Source organism: Eurytemora carolleeae, unplaced genomic scaffold (genome assembly GCF_000591075.1).
Source record: "Eurytemora carolleeae unplaced genomic scaffold, Eaff_2.0 scaffold105, whole genome shotgun sequence".
Taxonomy (NCBI): Eukaryota; Metazoa; Arthropoda; class Copepoda; order Calanoida; family Temoridae; genus Eurytemora; species Eurytemora carolleeae.
The window spans coordinates 1-20,851 of NW_019396058.1; the positions used below are offsets into that span (position 1 = coordinate 1).

A 20,851-nucleotide genomic window follows, 5' to 3' on the forward strand; every position below is an offset into this window, starting at 1 on the left:
ATTTGAGCCAGCGCTAAATTGGAACCGGTTTTGGGGGGTTCAGTGACGCGGTTTAAATTCTTTAAACTCGGCCTCTGATTTAATAAAATTAACCTAGGGTTTGATGGTGTCCGGGAGTCCAGGTTGTTTGTTCTCCGTTAAAGTTTAAAATCACTTCTAGTTCATACGAACTCCTAAATTAAAAAATAAAATTTTAAATAAAATATCTTTCAAAATTTTCATGGCCTGAGGCTGAATAAGAGACATTATATTTATACAGTTGGGTTCTTGGTGTGTCCGTCTGCTGGTTTGTATGTTTAAAGGGAGTGTTAAGATAAAATAAAAGGGGTATAAGCTGAAGCTTAACACTTTCAGTAGTCGGTCTTAGCCAATATTAGTTCTTTATGATGTCCCTGTCTCGAGAAATTGATGTAAAACGTTGTCAAAGTTATACAAAAACTCATATATACTTAATATGGACAACAGAGCCACATGACTAGATACTACAATGCTATTGGTGGAAATTATTGTCACATGATACAGACATAACAATTATATTATCAATTATATGAATAAGTACTATAATCAAATTATGATAGAAGCGTACCTAAAATATTTAGGCCTCTCTGGGTTATCCTAACTTTCAGATTTGTTCCGTATTTGCAGAATAATATCTGTTTGAAACTTTGATTCATAAACAGTTTCATATCACATATATTTGAGTCTTGGTATGACTTTAACACAATTTCTCGAGACAGGGACATCAGATAGAACTAATATTGGTTACAATCAACTCCTAAATTTTTAGGCTTCAGCCTATACCCCTTTCATGTTATCTTAACAGTCCCTTTAACCATCTCTTTGCGAATTCAAACAAACTTTGTTTAACGTATTTAGTTGAGATTAGTAAACAAGGAGATCAGAGAACAATGTGTTTATCCAAGCATAATAAGTAAATGATTAATTTAATGGGTTGGCAGATTTATCATGTCTTTTAGTGATAAAATTTCTCAAATAAGTTTGTAATTTGAAAGTGTAAGTTTTCATTTCAAATTGAAATTTTTGATGTTTTTTCTGATTAATAGGTGAAAGTTGTTTTTTCTTTCTTTACCATATAATTCTCTTTTGCTTTTCTATGTTTGTCTCTTAAAGGAAATGACTGGCTTTGTATGATAGTTGAACTGAGAGTGCAGTATTATCGCAAGATTTATCATGTCTTTTTAGAAGAAACGTCTCATAGAACTTTGTGATTTGAAAGTGTAAGTTTTGATGTTTATTTCTGATAAAAAGGTGAAAGTTGTGTTTTCTTTCTTTACCATATATTTCTCTTTTTCTTTAAAAATGTTGCTTCTTAAAGGTAGAGTGCAATCTTATAAAGTATAGTAGCAGGATTCATTTGATCCGTATAAAACGTTTTTTTTTTGTGTTCTATAATTGCTACATAAGATCGCAAACTCGCTCTTCAAAAATCGCAAGGATGGGTAATTCTGAAGGTTTGATAATAAGTTAGAATTACTAAAGATAAAATCACAAAAGACAAGATTACGAAAGATAAGATTACAAAAGATAAGATTACAAAAGATAAAATTACAAAAGATAAAAAGATGAAATTACAAAAAACAAGATTACGAAAGATAAGATTACAAAAGATAAGATTACAAAAGATAAAATTACAAAAGATAAGATTAAAAAAGATAAAATTACAAAAGATAAAATTACAAAAGATAAGAATACAAAGATAAGATTACAAAATATAAGATTAAGAAAGATGAAATTACAAAAGACAAGAATACGAAAGATAAGATTACAAAATATAAGATTACAAAAGATAAGATTACAAAAGATAAGAATACAAAGATAAGATTACAAAATATAAGATTACGAAAGATGAAATTACAATAGACAAGATTACAAAAGACAAGATTACAAAAGATAAGATTACAAAATATAAGATTACGAAAGATGAAATTACAAAAGACAAGATTACAAAATGCAGAATTACAGAAACCTCAATACTATTTCCCTTCTGGGAATGCAACGTTTTAACTGTAGATTTACATCCCTAAACCTGATTCAATCAAAATATCACTATAGACAAGGTCCTAAATATAGGGAGTTTGTACAAATATCTAGTTTGGTCCAAATATCTAGTTTGGTCCAAAGATCTAGTTTGGTCCAAATTTCTAGTTTGGTCCAAAGATCTAGTTTGGTCCAAAAATCTAGTTTGGTTCAAATAACTATTTTTGTCCAAACATTAATCTAGTTTGGTCCAAATATCTAGTTTGGTTCAAATATCTAGTTTGGTCCAAATATCTTGTTTGGTCCAAATATCTAATTTGGTCCAAATATCTGGTTTGGTCCAAATATCTAGTTTGGTCCAAATATCTTGTTTGGTCCAAATATCTTCAAAGTATACCTGGCATGGTCCAATAATGAGGTTGCGAAGCTTTGTACTTGTTCACGTAATGAGGTATATTCCTTAATAAATTTATTTTTCAAAGAATCGGTTCAAATAAAATCAAAAATAGTTTTGCCATATTATCGTAAACATATCATACATTACATATCATACATAATGAGATATTCGACAACTTTTAGCTTCTAAGTTACCCAAAAAGGGATTGTACACCTGGTTTCAAGTGACTCTTTATTTATAAAGTATCATGTTCGGTTCACACCGGTACCAATTCAGCTTTGTCTGATCAAGGATGAATATTTTTTTAGTGACACATTTTAAATAGCAAAAACGGCTTTATCTTCCTTGTTTTTAAGGCACCGTTGTGAACCGGACATATCACTCTTTTTCTTAAATGTCATTTAAACACCACGTTTACATTATACAGTCCCTGTAAAGAACTGAGCTTCTGAGTTACCTGACAGAACTGAGTTTCTGAGTAATATGACAGACCTGAGTTTCTGAGTTACATGACAGACCTGAGTTTCTGAGTTATATGACAGAACTGAGTTTCTGAGTTACATGACAGAACTGAGTTTCTGAGTTACATGACAGACCTGAGCTTCTGAGTTAAATAACAGAACTGAGTTTCTGAGTTATATGACAGAACTGAGTTTCTGAGTTACATGACAGAATTGAGTTTCTGAGTTACCTGACAGAACTGAGCTTCTAAGTTAAATAACAGAAAACTGAGTTTCTGAGTTATATGACAGAACTGAGTTTCTGAGTTACATGACAGAATTGAGTTTCTGAGTTACCTGACAGAACTGAGCTTCTAAGTTAAATAACAGAAAAGAGTTTCTGAGTTACATGACAGAACTGAGTTTCTGAGTTACCTGGCAGAACTGAGTTTATGAGTTACCTGAAAACCCGAGCCTCTGAGTTACCTGACAGAACTGAGATTCTGAGTTTGCGGACAGAACTGAACTTCTTAGTTGCTTTACAGAACTAAAATTCTAAATTAGCGGGCAGAACTAAGCCTCTGAGTTACCTGACAGAACTGAGCTTCTGAGTTACATGACAGAACTGAGCTTCTGAGTTACATGACAGAACTGAGCTCCTGAGTTACCTGACAGAACTGAGCTCCTGAGTTACCTGACAGAACTGAGCTCCTGAGTTACCTGACAGAACTGAGCTTCTGAGTTACCTGGCAGAACTAAGCTTCTGAGTTACCTGACAGAACTGAGCTTCCATCTTTGCCAGGTTTCTGAGTTGAGTGGATAGTTTGAAAGCAGTGAGTATAGGATCCTGACTGGTTAGTGAGATCAAGGATGGACTGGAGAGAGCTCTGAACAACACAATCCTATTCTAAGAACATTGAACCCATCTAATAAAACCCTTTTTACTCAACTTATCCAAACCTCTGATATTTATCTACTGTTAGATATAAAAATTTGAGAAGAAAATCTAGATTGATCTACTGTACTGTACTGGACTTCACGTCTTGAACCCAAATTTAGCATTTGGTGTAAAAATTTATAAATTTGGGGCGATAAGTATCTACATAAATTTAGACTGCTATGAAACGTTGCATTAATTTTCAAGACCGGGCCGAACTTTGAAGTGATGCTTCGCCTCGGTCTTTGATTTTATCTGACTAACTCATTTTAACTTGTGTCACTGTGCATAAAAATTGGAAAAATTAAAAACTTGAATGTACTTAATGTGATAAAAGGAAACAAATAATTGTTTTGTGAAAGTATACAAAAGCAGAAATATGTAAAAAAAAAACTATGAAAAGATTGATTCATTGTGGTCGGAGTTTTTTCAATATAGGAATGGTTCACATTTCAACAGGTTTAAATTAGATTCAGGTTCTCAAAGAACAAACATCAAAGACCCAATCTTGTCTAACAATTCTTCCGGAAGAAGAAAATAATTTTCTTAAGGGACCGTTCACTTACTCGGGTAATTTTAGGGTAAACTAAATAGACTATTAGCTATTCATTGGTATTAGTCTTACTTTTCAAAGACAACTGTGGCCTGAGACTGTTGTTACTGAAAAGTAAGATATTAATACTAATGAATAGCTAATAGTCTAATTAGTTTACCATTACCTGAACGGTTCCTTTAATATTAAGTAATTTTTAAGCTTTTTTATCTTATACTAGCTGAAAGATTCCTCTCAATAGGACTTTAAGGCGTTTAACTCCCCATTTTGCATATGGGGTGATGTTATGGTCTTCCTTAAAATTCCCCTTAGTTGAAAAGACTGTAACACAAAAGACAACATGGGAGCAATTCCTTATACCCTTCCTCCTACAAACCTCCTAATGTCTCTCATACCTGCTCCACAACTCAATGTCAAAAGAACTATTTGGAGAGGCCTCAAAGTGTAGAATCAAGAAACAAGAAGCAAGAAGAAAAAGAAAATTGAAAAGGAAAAATTGGAAGGAAAATCTCTTGATATAAGAGATGGGGGCTTGGAAGACGTCCCCCCCCCCTGGGAGGGGGGAGGGGGTGAGACGAATGCCCTCAAGAAAATATTAGGAATTTGTGTTTTTGCTTAGTCAGATGCAACTCATGATAATATCTTAATATTTGCATATGTGTATTACATCTAAATATTTGCTTATGTGTATTACATCTAAATATTTGCATATATGTATGCCTGAATTAGTGAGATGTATAAACACTTTAATTCATACGATATACCTTTTAACAGTATAAAACAGTTTACAGGCAAAGGAAAAATAAGTATTTTATTTATCAATTTTTCTGCGAGTAAGTTCTTTTGTAAAGAGCTGGTTTTATCATAAACCTGCATAAATAAGTATTTAGATTAGCAGGGTTCAACGAAAAGTGTTACATTCTACCAGAAAACCAGTTTTTTAAGGAATGTTGTTTGAGAAAAACTTATTGGTTTTGTGTAATAAATGTTTTGTGCCAAACTTAATATTTGTGCTGCAAAGAATTCTTCTTAAACCCAATACGTCTTGGAACTCAAGCATTTTGTTTACAAGAATGTAGCAGAATAAAAGTTTGTTTTGCAAGAATGTAGAAGAATAATAATTTGTTTACAAGAATGTGACAAAAACATGTGTGTTTACAAGAATGTAGTAGAATAAAAATTTGTTACTAGAATGTACCAGAATAAAAGTTTGTTTTCAAGAATGTAGCAAAATGAACGTTTAATTACAAAAATGTAAAAGAAAAAAGAGATTTGTTTACAAGAATGTAGCAGAAAAAAAAGTTTGTTTACAAGAACATAGCAGAATGCAAGTTTGTTTTTAAGAATGTAGCAGAATATTGGTTTGTTTACAAGAATGTGGTAGAATAAAAGTTAATTTACAAGAATTTAACAGAATAAAAGTTTGTTAACAAGCATGTATAAGAATAAAAGTTTTTTTCAAGAATGTAGCAGAATAAATGCATGTTTACAAGAATGTAGCAGAATAAAAGTTTGTTTACAAGCATGTAGCAGAATAAAAGTTTGTTTAAAGATTTTAGCAGAATAAAAGTTTTCTTCAAGAATTTAGCAGAATAAAAGAATGTTTACAAGAATGTAGCAGAATACAAGTATGTTTACAAGAATGTAACAGAATAAAAGTTTGTTTACAAGAATGTTGCAGAATACAAGTATATTTACAAGAATGTAGGAGAATAAAAGTTTGTTTACAAGAATGTAGCAGAAAACAAGTGTGTTTACAAGAATGTAGCAGAATAAAAGTTTGTTTACAAGAATGTAGCGGAATACAAGTATGTTTACAAGAATGTAGCAGAATAAAAGTATGTTTACAAGAATGTAGCAGAAAAAAAGGTTGTTTACAAGAACGTGGCAGAATAAAAGTTTGTTTTCAAGAATGTACCAGAATAAATATTTTTCACTGAAAAAAGAGTTTTTAAGCTCTGATTTTTCTTCCAAACGTTTACATTGTTGAATTTTTTCTTTTTAGAGTCAATTATCATTAAAAGATTATTCTTGAACAGTCTTTGACGGGGTTTGAACAGGATTCTGTGGAGTTGGAACAAGGTTCTGCTAACTCCCTGGGTTCAAACAAATTATCGCGGGGCTCATGATCACATGCCCCCCCCCCCTCTCAAGGAACAGGATACGCCATGTTGGTTTTATTAAAACACAAAATATAAGTATTTGATCATGAATAAGTTTGAAACTGTCGAAGAGCGACATTACAAAAATTATTTTGTTGTCTCTGAATTTCCTGTTCATAATGTATAGTTACAGTTTTTTAGATTGTATTTTTATCTAAAAGTTAGTATTTGCTAAATTAGTTGTGCAACTTACAAAATATAAAGTTAGCAGAGTAAATCAGTTTGTTTAGAATTTATATACAGCTAACACATAGAATAGTAAGAAAAACTGATATACATCGGTTTTAACAGTAAAATAAATAGAGGTTTTCAGTGGAGGAACCTTTAAAATTTTTTTTAAAGGGTGGGTTTGTGAAATATTTAATGGTTATGATATAAGTTGATTCAGAATCAATATCGCTATTTATCGGTACAATTTTATTTACACTTTCTGTTGGGATGTATGATAAAGGACGGATTCAAAAATGAAAGAAGATAGAAGGAATGGGATGGCAGATCAGGAAAGGAATATGAGGAGGAGGAGTCCCCCCCTCCTTCTCCACAGAAAGGTTCCCCATTCCCCAAGTTACAAAGATCATAAAGTAATGGGTCTATAAGACAGCCTTCCAAGGAACTAGCTGAAGCCTTGATCTAACCCTTCGTTCCATTTTTCATCCAACTACTCACAGAAAACTACTACAAAATCGAACCCTACCCTGCTCCCTATCTCCAACCCTACCCTACTCCCTGTCTCCAAACCTACCCTACTCCCTATCTCCAACCCTACCCTACTCCCTGTCTCCAAATCTACCCTGCTCCCTATCTCCAACCCTACCCTACTCCCTATCTCCAAACCTACCCTGCTCCCTATCTCCAACCCTACCCTTCTCCCTATCTCCAACCCTACCCTACTCCCTATCTCCAAATCTGCCCTGCTCCCTATCTCCAACCCTACCCTACTCCCTGTCTCCAAACCTACCCTGCTCCCTATCTCCAACCCTACCCTACTCCCTATCTCCAAACCTACCCTACTCCCTATCTCCAAACCTACCCTGCTCCTTATCTCCAACCCTATCCTACTCCCTATCTCCAACCCTACCCTACTCCCTGTCTCCAAACCTACCCTACTCCCTATCTCCAAACCTACCATACTCCCTATCTCCAAACCTACCCTACTCCCTATCTCCAAACCTACCCTGCTCCCTATCTCCAACCCTACCCTACTCCCTATCTCCAAACTACCCTACTCCCTTTCTCCGGCCCTTACCTCCTCCCTATCTCCAACCAACCCCTACTTCCTATCTCAAATCCTCTCCTGCTCCCTATTTCCAACCCTAACCTGCTCCCTGTCTCTAACCCTAACTTGCTTTCTATCTCTAACCCCAATCTGCTCTCTAACTCCAACCCTTCTTCCCTATGTCCTATATCCTACTCCCTCTATCCGATCCTAACCTGCTCCCTATCTCCAATCCTACCCTACTCCCTATCTCCAAACCTACCCTACTCCCTATCTCCAATCCTGCCCTTCTCCCTATCTCCAAACCTACCCTGCTCCCTATCTCCAAACCTACCCTGCTCCCTATATCCAACCCTACCCTGCTCCCTATCTCCAACCCTACCCTGCTCCCTATCTCCAACCCTAACCTGATGCTCTCTATCTCCAACCCTTCTTCCCTGTGTTAAGCTCTATTAACGGATTTGTTTCCTGTAAGCGTTGAGTCTAGAGAGAGAGTAGCGCAGAGAATCTTCACTAAATTAACACAAATATCATGTTTATTAAATTTTCTTAAAAATTTAATTTTTATAAATTTCTTTAAAATACACTTGAATTTTTAAGAATTAGTTTAAACTGAAATTATAAATTTTATTTATTTTAATAGAAATCTTACTCTGGCAAACACCTTTCACAAGTCCAATTCTGATTTGTGGATTTTGAGAAAAAATTGTTGAAAGATTTTTAGAGAAACTGAAGGAACATCACAATCAAAAATCATATTTAAAAGAAAGATGATATTTATTAACATAATGTTCCTGAGAAACTTTATACAAGGTTGACAGCTGCACTTGATGTTGTGAGGGTGGGGAAGACTAGCTCCTTGGTCCAGCAGAATACGGATTATTTCATAATTATTCTACAAAAAATATTTTTAGATGTTTACAAATTCATTTCTAGTTAGAGTGTTAGATGGAGTGTTGGATGTTTTTTATTATGTTCATCCAATTATTTAATAATGCAAATTTTAACAATCCTCAAAAATTTATTGAAAACCCGAGATAGATAACTTGGAATAATTTCACGAAACGCTCCGAATTTTTCACTTTAGCGGTAATCTGTGTATACAATGTAAACACTATCTTGAATAAAGTGGAATAATGGATTTTTTTATCCAAGCATGATAATCAAAATTGCAAAGTGATGAAAGATATGCCACTCAAACCTTTCAAGAATATGAAATATTGCCTCCTCCTCCATCNACCTTCCCCCCCTTTCTTTGTCCTGTTATTGTTGCAAGTGCCACATATTTGTATTCTGTAAACAAACTTTATATTTTAAATCTTCACTTGTCAAATTTCTCCGGACCAAATATAACAATTCAAAACTAGAATTAAAATATTTTCAAATTCTACGTAGTTCATGAATGGAAACTAATAGAAAGACGAGTGTGTTGAATTGCACAACAAGGATATGTCTGTGTACAGTATATTGATGTACATAAAGTTAGGCTTAACTAAATTGCAAGGCGCAAGTTTGCAAATTCGATGTATAGGCAGCTTACAGATTTTTCAGCTATAAAGTACAAAATGACATTTAAAATGTTTTATTACGTTTAAATAATATAGCGCTAATATATCTACAACGCTTGATCTTGATATACATTGTGACAACTTTTAAATTTAAGGGATTTATAGTGTTTGATTCTTCAACCTAAGTCATCCCTTTCGGATACGGTGACCACGTGATATTCAAGAGAACTTAAGTACCGGGCCGAATTTCAAGCACATAGAGCAAGCTGTACAGTACAGATACAGACTATATCAGGCAAAATTGGGACAGTACACCAAATGAATCAGCCCCTTCTATGAAGATTATAGTGATATGAGACAATTTACTTGTATCTGTAAAAACTAGAATTACTACCTTATGAGCTGCTAGAATTAATGGTGTTATATCAGGAGTATATGAAGAGTAAACTGGATCAACAGCCTAAAATGTCGTCTTTAATTAGAATCAGAATTTTAAAATTAAAAATGTAAAAAAAATTGTGGCACTGAGGAATCATCGGAGAGGGAAAGGGACTGTCCTTGTAACTTTTAGTGACTCTCTATATAAAAAGGAACTTTTAAAATAATGCTCTTTTAACCTTCTAATAAATATTGAGGAACATATTGTCGGTTTTTTAGCTTGAACTCCGAAAATTTCCTCTATTTGTAAGTAATTTTTATTGAGAATCCAACAACTGAAATAATCATTTTTCAAAGTTACTGTAGGGCTTGTAGACGGAGCATTCCATTCTTTTAAATGAAAGGTCACTTGAAATTAAAGGGAGTGTTCGCGAAAAATTAAAGGGGGTATAGGCTTACGGCGAAAAATAATCGCTTTTGATCGCTACTAATCTTACTTCTATCTGTTGCGTCTATAAGTAGAAAAAAAACGACTTATACTGAAGAACGTTCGACGTTCGACGCATTCGTATATGGTTAATATTTCATAATATTTGTTATTTGTTTTATATACAATACACGTGTAATCAATTAAAGCATCGTGATCAATGACATCTAGCGGCAAACTATTTTGGCGTTTTAAGTGCATTGTATACAAAACGAATAAAAAATAAAATTGATTCTTTCATGATCCAAGTTCTATATTTCAACTTTCTGAATTTGTGTAATTCGTTTCTAAAAATTTTCTTCTTATAGACGCAACAGATAGAACTAAGATTAGAAGCGATGAAAAGAGATTATTTTTCGCGAACACTCCCTTTAAGTTAAATTCCCCAAAACGGCTGAACTAACCTCCCATGAATGTGGAGTCCCTGGTTTCCATATTCTCTCCTCGTGTTCTAGAAGGATCTCTAGACCATCAACATACTCCTCCTCTATGGCCAGGAGAAGACTGTCATAGGTCTTGATCTCGTTCTCCAGCAGGATTTCCATCAATTCTAAATTTGGAAATTTGGATTATATCTAATCGAAAAAGCTCATTTTCTCCATACTAACATTTATCTTCCACTGCACGCTATAGACAGGAGGGAGAAGGTCAAATTTATGCTACAAAGTTTGTACGACATCGTAGCTCATCTAGTTTTGATTCAACGCACAAGTATAAGATGAATAAGAGGAATTGAGTCTTTGGAACAAAATCGAATATTTAACCCTCAATATCTTTAGAACCCGATTTTGTAAACCTTTGATATTTTAAACTCAGACTATTTGATCTAATAGAATTCATAATTTGAAATATCTAAGGTCTGCAACATTTGGTTCCAAAGATATAGTGATTAGAAAATCAGAGTTTGTGACAAAGACTCAATTCCTTTATCCGGCTACTAACAAATTAGAAATTAAAAACTTATTTGTTCTTTCAATAAATCTTCAACAAAAAGAGTCAAGATTTAAAACTTAAATTCAATCTCACGTGCAATTTACTTTAGCTTGGCGTGATTCATACATTGTACATCAGAACAATAAAAATATCGCAGAATCTGCTCATTTTTAAAAAAATATTAAAATTCTTAACAAAATTTTTTATAAAACTTTGGAACAGAATATCAATATTATTTTTAATTAATTTCTGAAAAAAAACAATGATATTTTACCAATATATAGATTATAGATAGACAAATTCGAATAATGCTTTAAATTCAAAACCTTGCAGTGCATTTTAAAATTTATACAAAATTTGAACCAGTTTGAATATTTAAACCAGATATACCTCTGCGCCAGTTGGAATAATTTATTTTTATGGGACCCATAGTTGCATAATCCGAACCAGTACAAGGAATTACCCGGTCAAGTGGAATCGAACTGAATACACATTTACTAGTACCCAAATAGATTATCAAGTACAATAGGTGGCAATTATACACGACGTCACAAGTGTCAAATATAACAAGGAAAACGAAACATTCTCACACTAGTTGACATGTTTTCCGAGATTCAATAAGAAAATGAAGAACACATAATATTGCACTTATTTCACTGTAAGATAAGCACTTAGTCTAACTTTATCACTATTATTAATAATTTTGTCGGACACAAAAACAGAGCTGACACTTATGACGTAAGAATACCAGCACTTTACTGAACCCAGTTTATAGTGAACCCAGCGCGCCTTTTGATAAACATATCGACTGGCGTAATTTAAATCGAAAAAAGCTGGGCCAGCTCTTTTTATTAGGCAGTCGCTTTTTGAATACAAACAGGGCGGAGATTTTTTTATAGTTAGGCAAACGTTTCCGTAAATAATTGTATAATAATCCCAGAATATTCTGTCTTTTTTAAACAAAATCATGTAATATGCCGTTGTTTTTCAGCTGAAAATCCCCTTTACCAATCGAGTCTGCTTTTAATTCATCTTTTAAAACTAGAAAGTTCTAAACCTGGATTTTCATTTATAATTGCTATAGAGAGCGCAGTGCGTCCCAAGGGATCCATACAGTTTATATTAAAGTCATCTCTACTCCTGAATATAAATATAAGAATTTATAATATATATATATATATATACATATATATATGCTATACATTGCATAGTATATCTATGTTTACTATATAAATATTCTACAGATTTCGAAATATGAAAAGTATACCCCCCCCCCCCCCCCTCTATTCCTCGTTTTAATATAAAGCAGGGTGAGTCAAAAATTGCTAGTTAACCTGAATAAAAAAGTATGTATTTTAACGAATTTGGTTTAATTAGCCTTTAAAATTAAAGGGAGTGATTTGCTAGACATGGTAGTTGAGCTGAAAGTGTAATATTGTAGAGAAAAACTTTAGTATTCATTTGATATCAATGAACCGTAGAATCGATTATTTCATATTCATTTTCATATTTATACTATGGCTTTCATCGATAATTTCTTTTTTAAGAAATATGTTCCCAAATGGCAAATTAGACTTTACGCTTTTATTTAAAAATAGTACACCGTAAAAATGTCTCAAATTGGTATCAAATGAATTTTAAAGGTTTTCTATACAATACTGCACTTTCAGCTCGACTACCATGTTTAACTTTAACAAATTAGCCCCCCCCTTGTCCTTTCCCTAAGCCTCATTAGTTCTTCAGAAGAAAATACTATGAAAATCCGTATTTATTTACGTCTAATCGTCTTAAATAATAAAACGGAGAAATCGCTTTAGCATCATTTTTTGGATTAATTGTCCCTGGAAAAGGTATCATATATTAGACTTTATTCTTAATTGAAGATTTACATAACTTTTATACACATATTCTTTTACAATTCTATATAAACAATAATACAATAATCTAGTAACCCCCCTGCTACCCTCCCCACCTCCTAACTAAAAATTGGTTTCCTCCTATTTTCAAATTAGTATACAACATCCAACCATTCTTTTTTATGATTAGCCCATTAATTCCCCCTCCCTCTCCTCTTCAAGAAAAAAATTCAGAATTCTCCTAATACTCCCTTACAAAAATCCAAAATCCGATATCCACCCACCCTTCAATACTAAAATGCAGTATCTCCCCTTTTTAAACTAGAATCCATTATATCCCTACCATCCTACTAGAACCCACTTTGCCCACCCCCAAACTAGAATCCAGTATCCCAACCCTCCTCCCTACTAGAATCCATTATATCCCTACCATCCTACTAGAACCCATAGAACCCTTTTTGCCCACCCCAAAACTGGAATCCAGTATCCCAACCCCCCTTCCTTCTAGAATAAGGCGTTTTCCTCTTCAATAATAGAATCCAGTATTAATCAGGTATCCCTCCCTCCCTATTAGAATCTAGTATTAATCAGGTATTCCTCCCTTTCTATTAGAATCCACTATTAATCAGGATCCCTCCCTCCCTATTAGAATCCAGTATTAATCATGTATCCCTCCCTCCCTATTAGAATCCAGTATTAATCAGGTATCCCTCCCTCCCTATTAGAATCCAGTATTAATCAGGTATCCCTCCCTCCCTATTAGAATCCAGTATTAATCAGGTATCCCTCCCTCCCTATTAGAATCCAGTATTAATCAGGTATCCCTCCCTCCCTATTAGAATCCAGTATTAATCAGGTATCCCTCCTCCCTCCCTATAAGAATCCAGTATTAATCAGGTATCCCTCCCTCCCTATTAGAATCCAGTATTAATAAGGTATCCCTCCCTCCCTATTAGAATCCAGTATCCTACTTGTAGAGTTCTATCATTTTCCGAACAGAAGCACAGTCTCCCCGCTCCGAGCACAGCATAAACCTCTTCTCCTGTTCATGGAGTTAAAATAAAGGAATTTAGTTTTTGACGCAAACTCAAATGTTCTAATCCCTATATCTTTGCAACCTGATGGTTAACACATTTTTCATATTTTAAACTGAGACTAATTGAACTAGAGAATTCATCATCATCATCATCATCGGGTTGCAAAGATATAAGGATTTAAAAATCAGAATTTGTGGCAATTGCTCAGTTTCACTGGAAATAAAGGGTAAATCATAAACAAAACGTTGGCATACAAAAACTGTGCGATGTTAAGACGACTGTAAGGCTTAAGTTATGATTTTAAAAAGTCCAATCAGCATGAAAAGTAATTTAGTAATTTCAACGTACAGTACTCCATATATCAAGTTGACTTGTAAGCTACTGGTAAAATAATATCAACTTTCGTCTTCCTCTTCAACAGTTTAATGGGTCCGACTGTATAGTTCACGTGGATTTAACGGTTCTGTCAATATTCTAGAAAGCTGTGACTTTCGATCACAATTTGACCCATTAAACATATTTATTTTTGCATTTTTTCATAAATACTTTTTTGTCGGCATATGCACTTTGAATGAAAAAGAAAAAGATAAACAAATCCGTAAGTTTAAAGATTGTTGAATTATAGACCAAAACACGTTTGATTTCAAATAGAAGAAACCAAATGCTGCTCACTCTGGTTAGTCCAGGCTGAGTTGTCAGTGTAATTGTCATTTTTATTGGTTCTCAATATAATTTTATCATAAACGATGCAAATAAATGATTTGCATAGAATTTACTGCTGTATGCAGATATATGTAATATGTATTATATGTCGATACTATCTATGTTATGTTTACCTCAGAACACAAAAAGTATTTTGGAATGTTTTTTTAGAGCACTATAATTCTATAAGAAAAAGGAACTTAAAGGGAGTGACCGGCAATGTATGGTGTTTGAACTGAGATTGCAGTTTTGTTATAGAGAATTTTGTTAGGATTCATTTGAGACATATAGAACCTTTAAAAGGTCAACAAAAATTCTACAGTAAACAGTTAGTTGCTTAGGAACAGGTTGAGAAAATAAAAATTAACTCTTATCGTCGAAAATAAGTAATCTTGCTCAATTATTAGTTTGTATAATCTCACATTATTTACAAAGATTTTCTGCAGATTTTCTGGAATTTTTCGACATTTGAAGAACTTGTAGAAATATGCGAACAAATACATAGAAAATAGGAAATTCAATATAATGATGAAAACGGAAAAATTGATTCTAACTTTGATTTATTAACAATTTTTTTTTGATTACTATGTTCCTAAACATCTAATTAGTTTACAATAGAACTTTTACTATATTTTTTGTCGTCGTTATTTTATTATTAAAAAAACGATTCTCAAAACGTACCCACCCAAATTGATTGATGATTTTAAACGTCGACTTTGTGCTCAAACTCAGTAGTTATAGATCTTTAAAACGTTTTATATGACTCAAATAAATCCTAAACATTTTCTCTACAATATTGCAATCTCAGTTCAAACACCATACGAGGCTGGAAAAGTAATTTCATGTGACCCTCCATTTTGAGTGGCATTTCCGATTGACAGACAGTACCCATGAAAGCTTTTTCTGATTAAGAATGAACTAGATATCCATTGTTTTAAAACCGTTGGTTTTCAAGTCAAATTTATTTGCAACAGTGACTCGCGCAATTTTTGCTTCAGAAAAAATGGAGAAATTTTCAAAATTAAACACTTTTCAAGCCAGAAAAACGACCTTATCTTCCACATAATTTATCAGATTAAGGTTTCAAGATTACTGTTGGGATCGGTCATGCTTCTCTTCGAATAGAGAGTCACAGAAAATTACGACGACATTCGCTTTCAAAGCTTATGTAAAATTATTTTAAAACATAATCTAAACAGTAATTAGAAAAAGACAACCTATTAGTTCTAACTTACACTTCAAAATGTATTTAATGATAGTTATAAGCTTTTAAAAATATCTAGCAAGGAAAGAAGAGATGTAGATTTACTGTATGAGTTGTTTTGTGGATAATAGACGTGGATTTAACGGTTCTGTCAATATTTCAGAAAACTGTGACCTTCGATCACAATTTGACCCCTTTTACATAATTTTTTAGCCTTTTATCTGAAATATTTTTTGTTGGCATATACATTTTGAATGAAAAAGTATAAAAAGTCTAAAAAAGTCTAAAGACTGTTGAGTTATAGACGAAAACACGTTTGATTTCAAATAAAAGAAACCGAATGCTTCTCTTTCTCGTTAGTTCGGAGCGAATGATTGTCACCTTTAGGCTGTATGAATCGATGGACAAAAACTGGATTCGTTTTACAGAAACTTTTAATGTTTTTTAAATTTTTAAAAGGTTTTACGACAATCTGAGAAGGTTCCGACGATTTACAATTGTATTCTGTAAAAGTTTGCTTTTATCAAACATGCAAAGGAATTGAGTCGTTGCCACAAACTTGGATTTTATAATCACTATATCTTTGCAACCAAATATTGTAGACCTTGGATATTTCAAACTATGAATTCTGTTACCTCATATAATTTGAGTTTGAAATATCTAAGGTTTACAACATCGGGTTCTAAAGATATAGAGGTTTCAATATTTAAGTTTGTGGCAAAGACTCAATTCCTTTGTTATCCAAGGCGAAAATATAAGGCAATAACGAATTAAAAACTATCGTTTTAAAAACCCAAAACCGATCGTTTTTGCCTTTTATATTCTTCTAGGATAACATAGTTGCATGTTTGATAAAAGAAAACTTCTACAGAATAAAGTTTTAAAATGTTGGAACCTTCTCATATTGTCGTAAAACCTTTTAAAATCTAAAAAATTAAAAGTATCTGTAAAAAGAATCTTGCTATTGCCCATCCCTACCTGTGTGCTTAATGGTTTCTCTCCTTTTTGCAGTTTCTTCCTGATCATTTTCAATATTCTTAATTTTTATAATTAATTTATTTTCATGCCATTTAATTCTATACCTCATGAGATTGCATTTTAAGATATTTACTCTAGGGATTTTCTTCTCATCGGATTACAGTTCATCAATTGTTGACTCTGCTATAGCCCGAGCTGAATCTATACCTTGAGAAGTTGCTTTAAAGAAAGTGGAGAAAAAGGAGAAACCAGATCGAGTTATAATTTCTATCTCATTTAATCCTCAAGTGCCTTGTATCTCCTCAATCATACAGAAACATTGGAGAACCATGGTTCAGGATCCTTGGATGAAGGAGGTTTTTCAAAATTCCCTTATGGTTGGTTACCTAGGAGACCTCCTAATCTCAGGGATAAAGATCTTGTTTTCTGTACTATATATTGTAGTTTACACTGCTCCCATGTAATACAGTAAACTTCATTTCTGGTCTTACAGTTGCAAGTTCCATTAATCTTAATCTTCTTACTGGTATTAGAGGATTGTATAACTGTTCCAGGCTCTATGTAGGGACAAGTTGGGCAATTTAAACCACAAGGTTTCATACCAGGTATTAGCCTATTTGGCCTCATTCTAGGAGGATCTGGAATTCTGGCTCGGATAAGTTTTTCTATAGCTATAGCAGAGTCAACAATTGATGAATTGTAATCCCTGCTGAGAAGAAAATTCCTTATTTTTAAGAATTTTGCATCCCTAAGTTCTGGTTTGCTACAAATTCGTACAATTCTGTATCCAAGTGAATAAGATATGTTGTTAGAAATATGTGCTGGGTGGCAAGATGATGACAGTAGGTACTTACATCTATCTGTGGGTTTTCTGTAGAGATCTGTTGTGATTTTTCCATCTTCAATGTACAGTTTTGTGTCAAGGAATGGAATACTTTTTGTTCCATCCTTTAAACCACAATAAAAATGGAGAACTATGTTCTAGAGTAATTTTGATTTACTCTACACAGGTTTGGTCAATCACCATCATCAAATTTTAAATATACTCTATGATATTTAGAGTTATGGTTATAGGTGGTACGACTATGTGACCTCGTTGCTTCTCAAGTTTTGATTATACGCAAAAATATGAGAAGAGAAAAATTTTCCAGTTTTAACTCAAAATATTGTTGTTCATCTTAATACCTTATTAATAAGAGAAGTATTTTACTTTAGTTTGACGTGAGAGAAATATTAGTGTATTTGAGTTGTATTTTGGCGTGTATATTGAATTCCTGTAGGAATTATGATGATCTCTGGATACAGGATCCTTATCTTCTCTCCCTCCAGACTCAATATTGTTGTTCATGCAGTTCATGTTTCCAGGTATACTTCTCTGCATACTTCCCTCTCTAGATCTAACCCGGAGCATAATCAGGCCTAATGGGAAATTAGGATTAGGATCAACTACAGGAGCAACAAGTGCGAAACTTTAGAAGTAAAACTGAATATCACTTTTTTACCCAATCTCGTAACTCCCCCTGATTTGCAAGAAGTATTAAGGTTTTTATAATGAATGATAAAAATATCTTTTTCCTTCTACACAATAACCACATTTTTACATCAAGAAATATTGGTTTTAGTAAAGTACGTTAAAACGTATAGCATAATTTCAAGTGACCTTCTAAGTTCTATTGAAACCAAGTGGCATGTCCAATACACAATGGTACTCTTAAAGCTTTGTCTGATAAGGAATGAATTAGACTTCTATGTTTTTGTTTCTAAAAACTGTTTATTGTGCGTTTCTTACTTTAGAAACTTCAGAAACTGGAGAAATCAGCAAATTTCGACTCTTTTCAAGCTATAGCAGCGACATTATATCTTCCACATTAGATTATCAGATTAAGGTTTTAGGGGTACTATTGTGAATCGGACTTACTTATATAGGGTGAATAGGGTTTAAAGATCAATCTTTATAGAGGGCGTACAGGGTTTAAAGATAATGTTTTACAGAGGACGTAAAGAATTTAAAGATAAATCTTTATAGAGGGTCTATAAAGTTTAAAGATAAATCTGTATAGAAGGCGTATAGGGTTTAAAGATAAATCTTTATAGAAGGCGTATAGGGTTTAAAGATCAATCTTTATAGAGGGCGTATAGGGTTTAAAGATAAATCTGTATAGAAGGCGTACAGGGTTTAAAGATCAAGCTTTATAGAGGACGTAAAGGATTTAAAACTAAATCTTTATAGAGGGTCCATAGGGTTTAAAGATAAATCTTTATAGAGGGCGAATAGGGTTTAAAGATAAATTTTTATAGAGGGCCTATAGGATTGAAAGATCAAGCTTTATAGAGGGCCTATAGGGTTTAAAGATAATTATTTATAGAGGGTGTATAGGGTTTAAAGATCAAGCTTTATAGAGGGCGTATACGGTTTAAAGATCAATGTTTATAGAGGGCTAAAGGGTTGAAAGATCAATCTTTATAGAGAGTGTATAGGGTTAGAAGATCAATCTTTATAGAGGGTGTATGGTTTAAAGACTGAGGTTTACGAATATTAAATCTGAGCCAAAGTACTTAATGGATTAAGTTACCTTTATAATTTAATCTAAAAGTTTGTTGTTTACTGGAGAGTCCTGATTAAAGGTTGTCTCGTCCAAAAATAGTTTCTACAATGTTAAACGTAATTTCATATTCCATTGTTTATCTGTTCTGCTGATGGCAGATAAAAAAACAGGAGTCCTCTCGGCTCGTAACATTCATCTTTTCTGAAAATACAACATATGTATAATGTTTTTAAACAAAAATAAAATATCAAAAGTTAAATGTAAAAATTCTGAAATCTAAAGAGGATGGGGGAATAATTACCCCGATATGAATCTGTAAAATTATAGAAGAAGTAGAAGCGTATTTCAAGGATAATTTGTGTTCAAGAATAGAATTCTAAATGGAGGAAGAAACTCTTTTCAAATGGAAATGTTGGCGGAAAATAGAAAATGCAGACAGGGAGCCTATCTGAATTGGGGGGGGGGGGGGTTAAAGTATGTTTTCTGAAATGCGGTCTAACATATCATTTTGTGTTTGTTTACAGATTAATCAAGAACCTAGATCTCAAGCCGAATATTTTCAATTATTTTACATCCGTTGCATGGAAAAGTTTTTTCTTCAAAATATTCGGATAGATTTCAAAATGTTGTTGGGTAATTTCCCAAAGACATTTTCCCAAGGGCGACTTCCCAAGTGACAATTTTCCTAGTGGCAACTTCCCAAATGTGCAATTTCTCAAGCGGTAACTTCCAAAGGTTAGGTCTTCTGAGACGCCGAAAGCTACAATGGGGGTAGAGCGCTGCAGCTAGGACTGACGTGGAAAGTTGCCGCTTGGGAGATTGCACATTTGGGAAGTTGCCACCTGGGAAAATACCTTTGGAAAGTATATGCTTGGAAAAAGGCCTTTGCCAAAACCTAAAATCTTCAAAAAAGTGCGGATCAACTTTTCACAAATGTTTTAAAATCAGATGAACACTTGAACGTTGTACTCTTAGTGAGAATAACTTCTAAAAAGTTAAAGAAGTCATGAGAAAGAATTGAAAACATAGTTGATAAGTATCTATGTACTTTGTACCGAGCTTAAACATTCAACTAAAAACTTGAAAAACTGAATTTCATGGAACTGTTTGAATATTTTCATACCGTGATAGATGTGTAAACAGAGAACTAGAAAAATAAACGTGTTTTCAAGGGACCAAGTAAAAATACAAGACACCACAAATACAAGACACCACAATTACAAGACACCACAGCTACAAAACACCACAAATACAAGACACCACAAATACAAGACACCACAAATACAAGACACCACAAATACAAGACATCACAACTACAAGACACCACAACTACAAGACACCACAAATACAAGACATCACAACTACAAGACATCACAACTACAAGACACCACAAATACAAGACACCACAAATAGAAGTCACCACAAATACAAGACACCACAAATACAAGACACCACAAATAAAAGACACCACAAATAAAAGACACCACAAATACAAGACATCATAAATACAAGACACCAC

At 33.3% G+C, this 20,851-nt stretch overlaps 1 protein-coding gene across 1 annotated transcript; it reads right to left on the bottom strand.

The window, feature by feature from the left end:
- Positions 1 to 30: 30 nt before the first annotated feature.
- Positions 31 to 19,529, bottom strand: LOC111708058 (transient receptor potential protein). Its single transcript, XM_023481313.1, has 12 exons — positions 19,360 to 19,529; positions 18,061 to 18,205; positions 16,787 to 16,826; positions 13,837 to 13,907; positions 12,067 to 12,149; positions 10,481 to 10,626; positions 9,606 to 9,671; positions 8,498 to 8,598; positions 8,172 to 8,216; positions 3,608 to 3,722; positions 2,396 to 2,457; positions 31 to 173 (listed from the first exon to the last, which is right to left on the bottom strand). The coding sequence occupies exons 2-12, from the start codon at positions 18,195 to 18,197 to the stop codon at positions 89 to 91; spliced, it is 951 nt and encodes a 316-aa protein (XP_023337081.1). The 5' UTR covers positions 18,198 to 18,205; positions 19,360 to 19,529; the 3' UTR covers positions 31 to 88.
- Positions 19,530 to 20,851: the final 1,322 nt, after the last annotated feature.

Excerpts from the sequence above, each read along its gene's own strand:
- LOC111708058 (XM_023481313.1), bottom strand. The coding sequence starts at position 18,197 with ATGCTCCGGGTTAGATCTAGAGAGGGAAGTATGCAGAGAAGTATACCT. Across the intron at positions 16,827-18,060 it reads GATCATCATAATTCCTACAG|GAAGAAACTGCAAAAAGGAG; the intron begins GAATTCAATATA and ends GAAAATGATCAG. Across the intron at positions 3,723-8,171 it reads TCTAGACTCAACGCTTACAG|AGCTCTCTCCAGTCCATCCT; the intron begins GAAACAAATCCG and ends TGTGTTGTTCAG.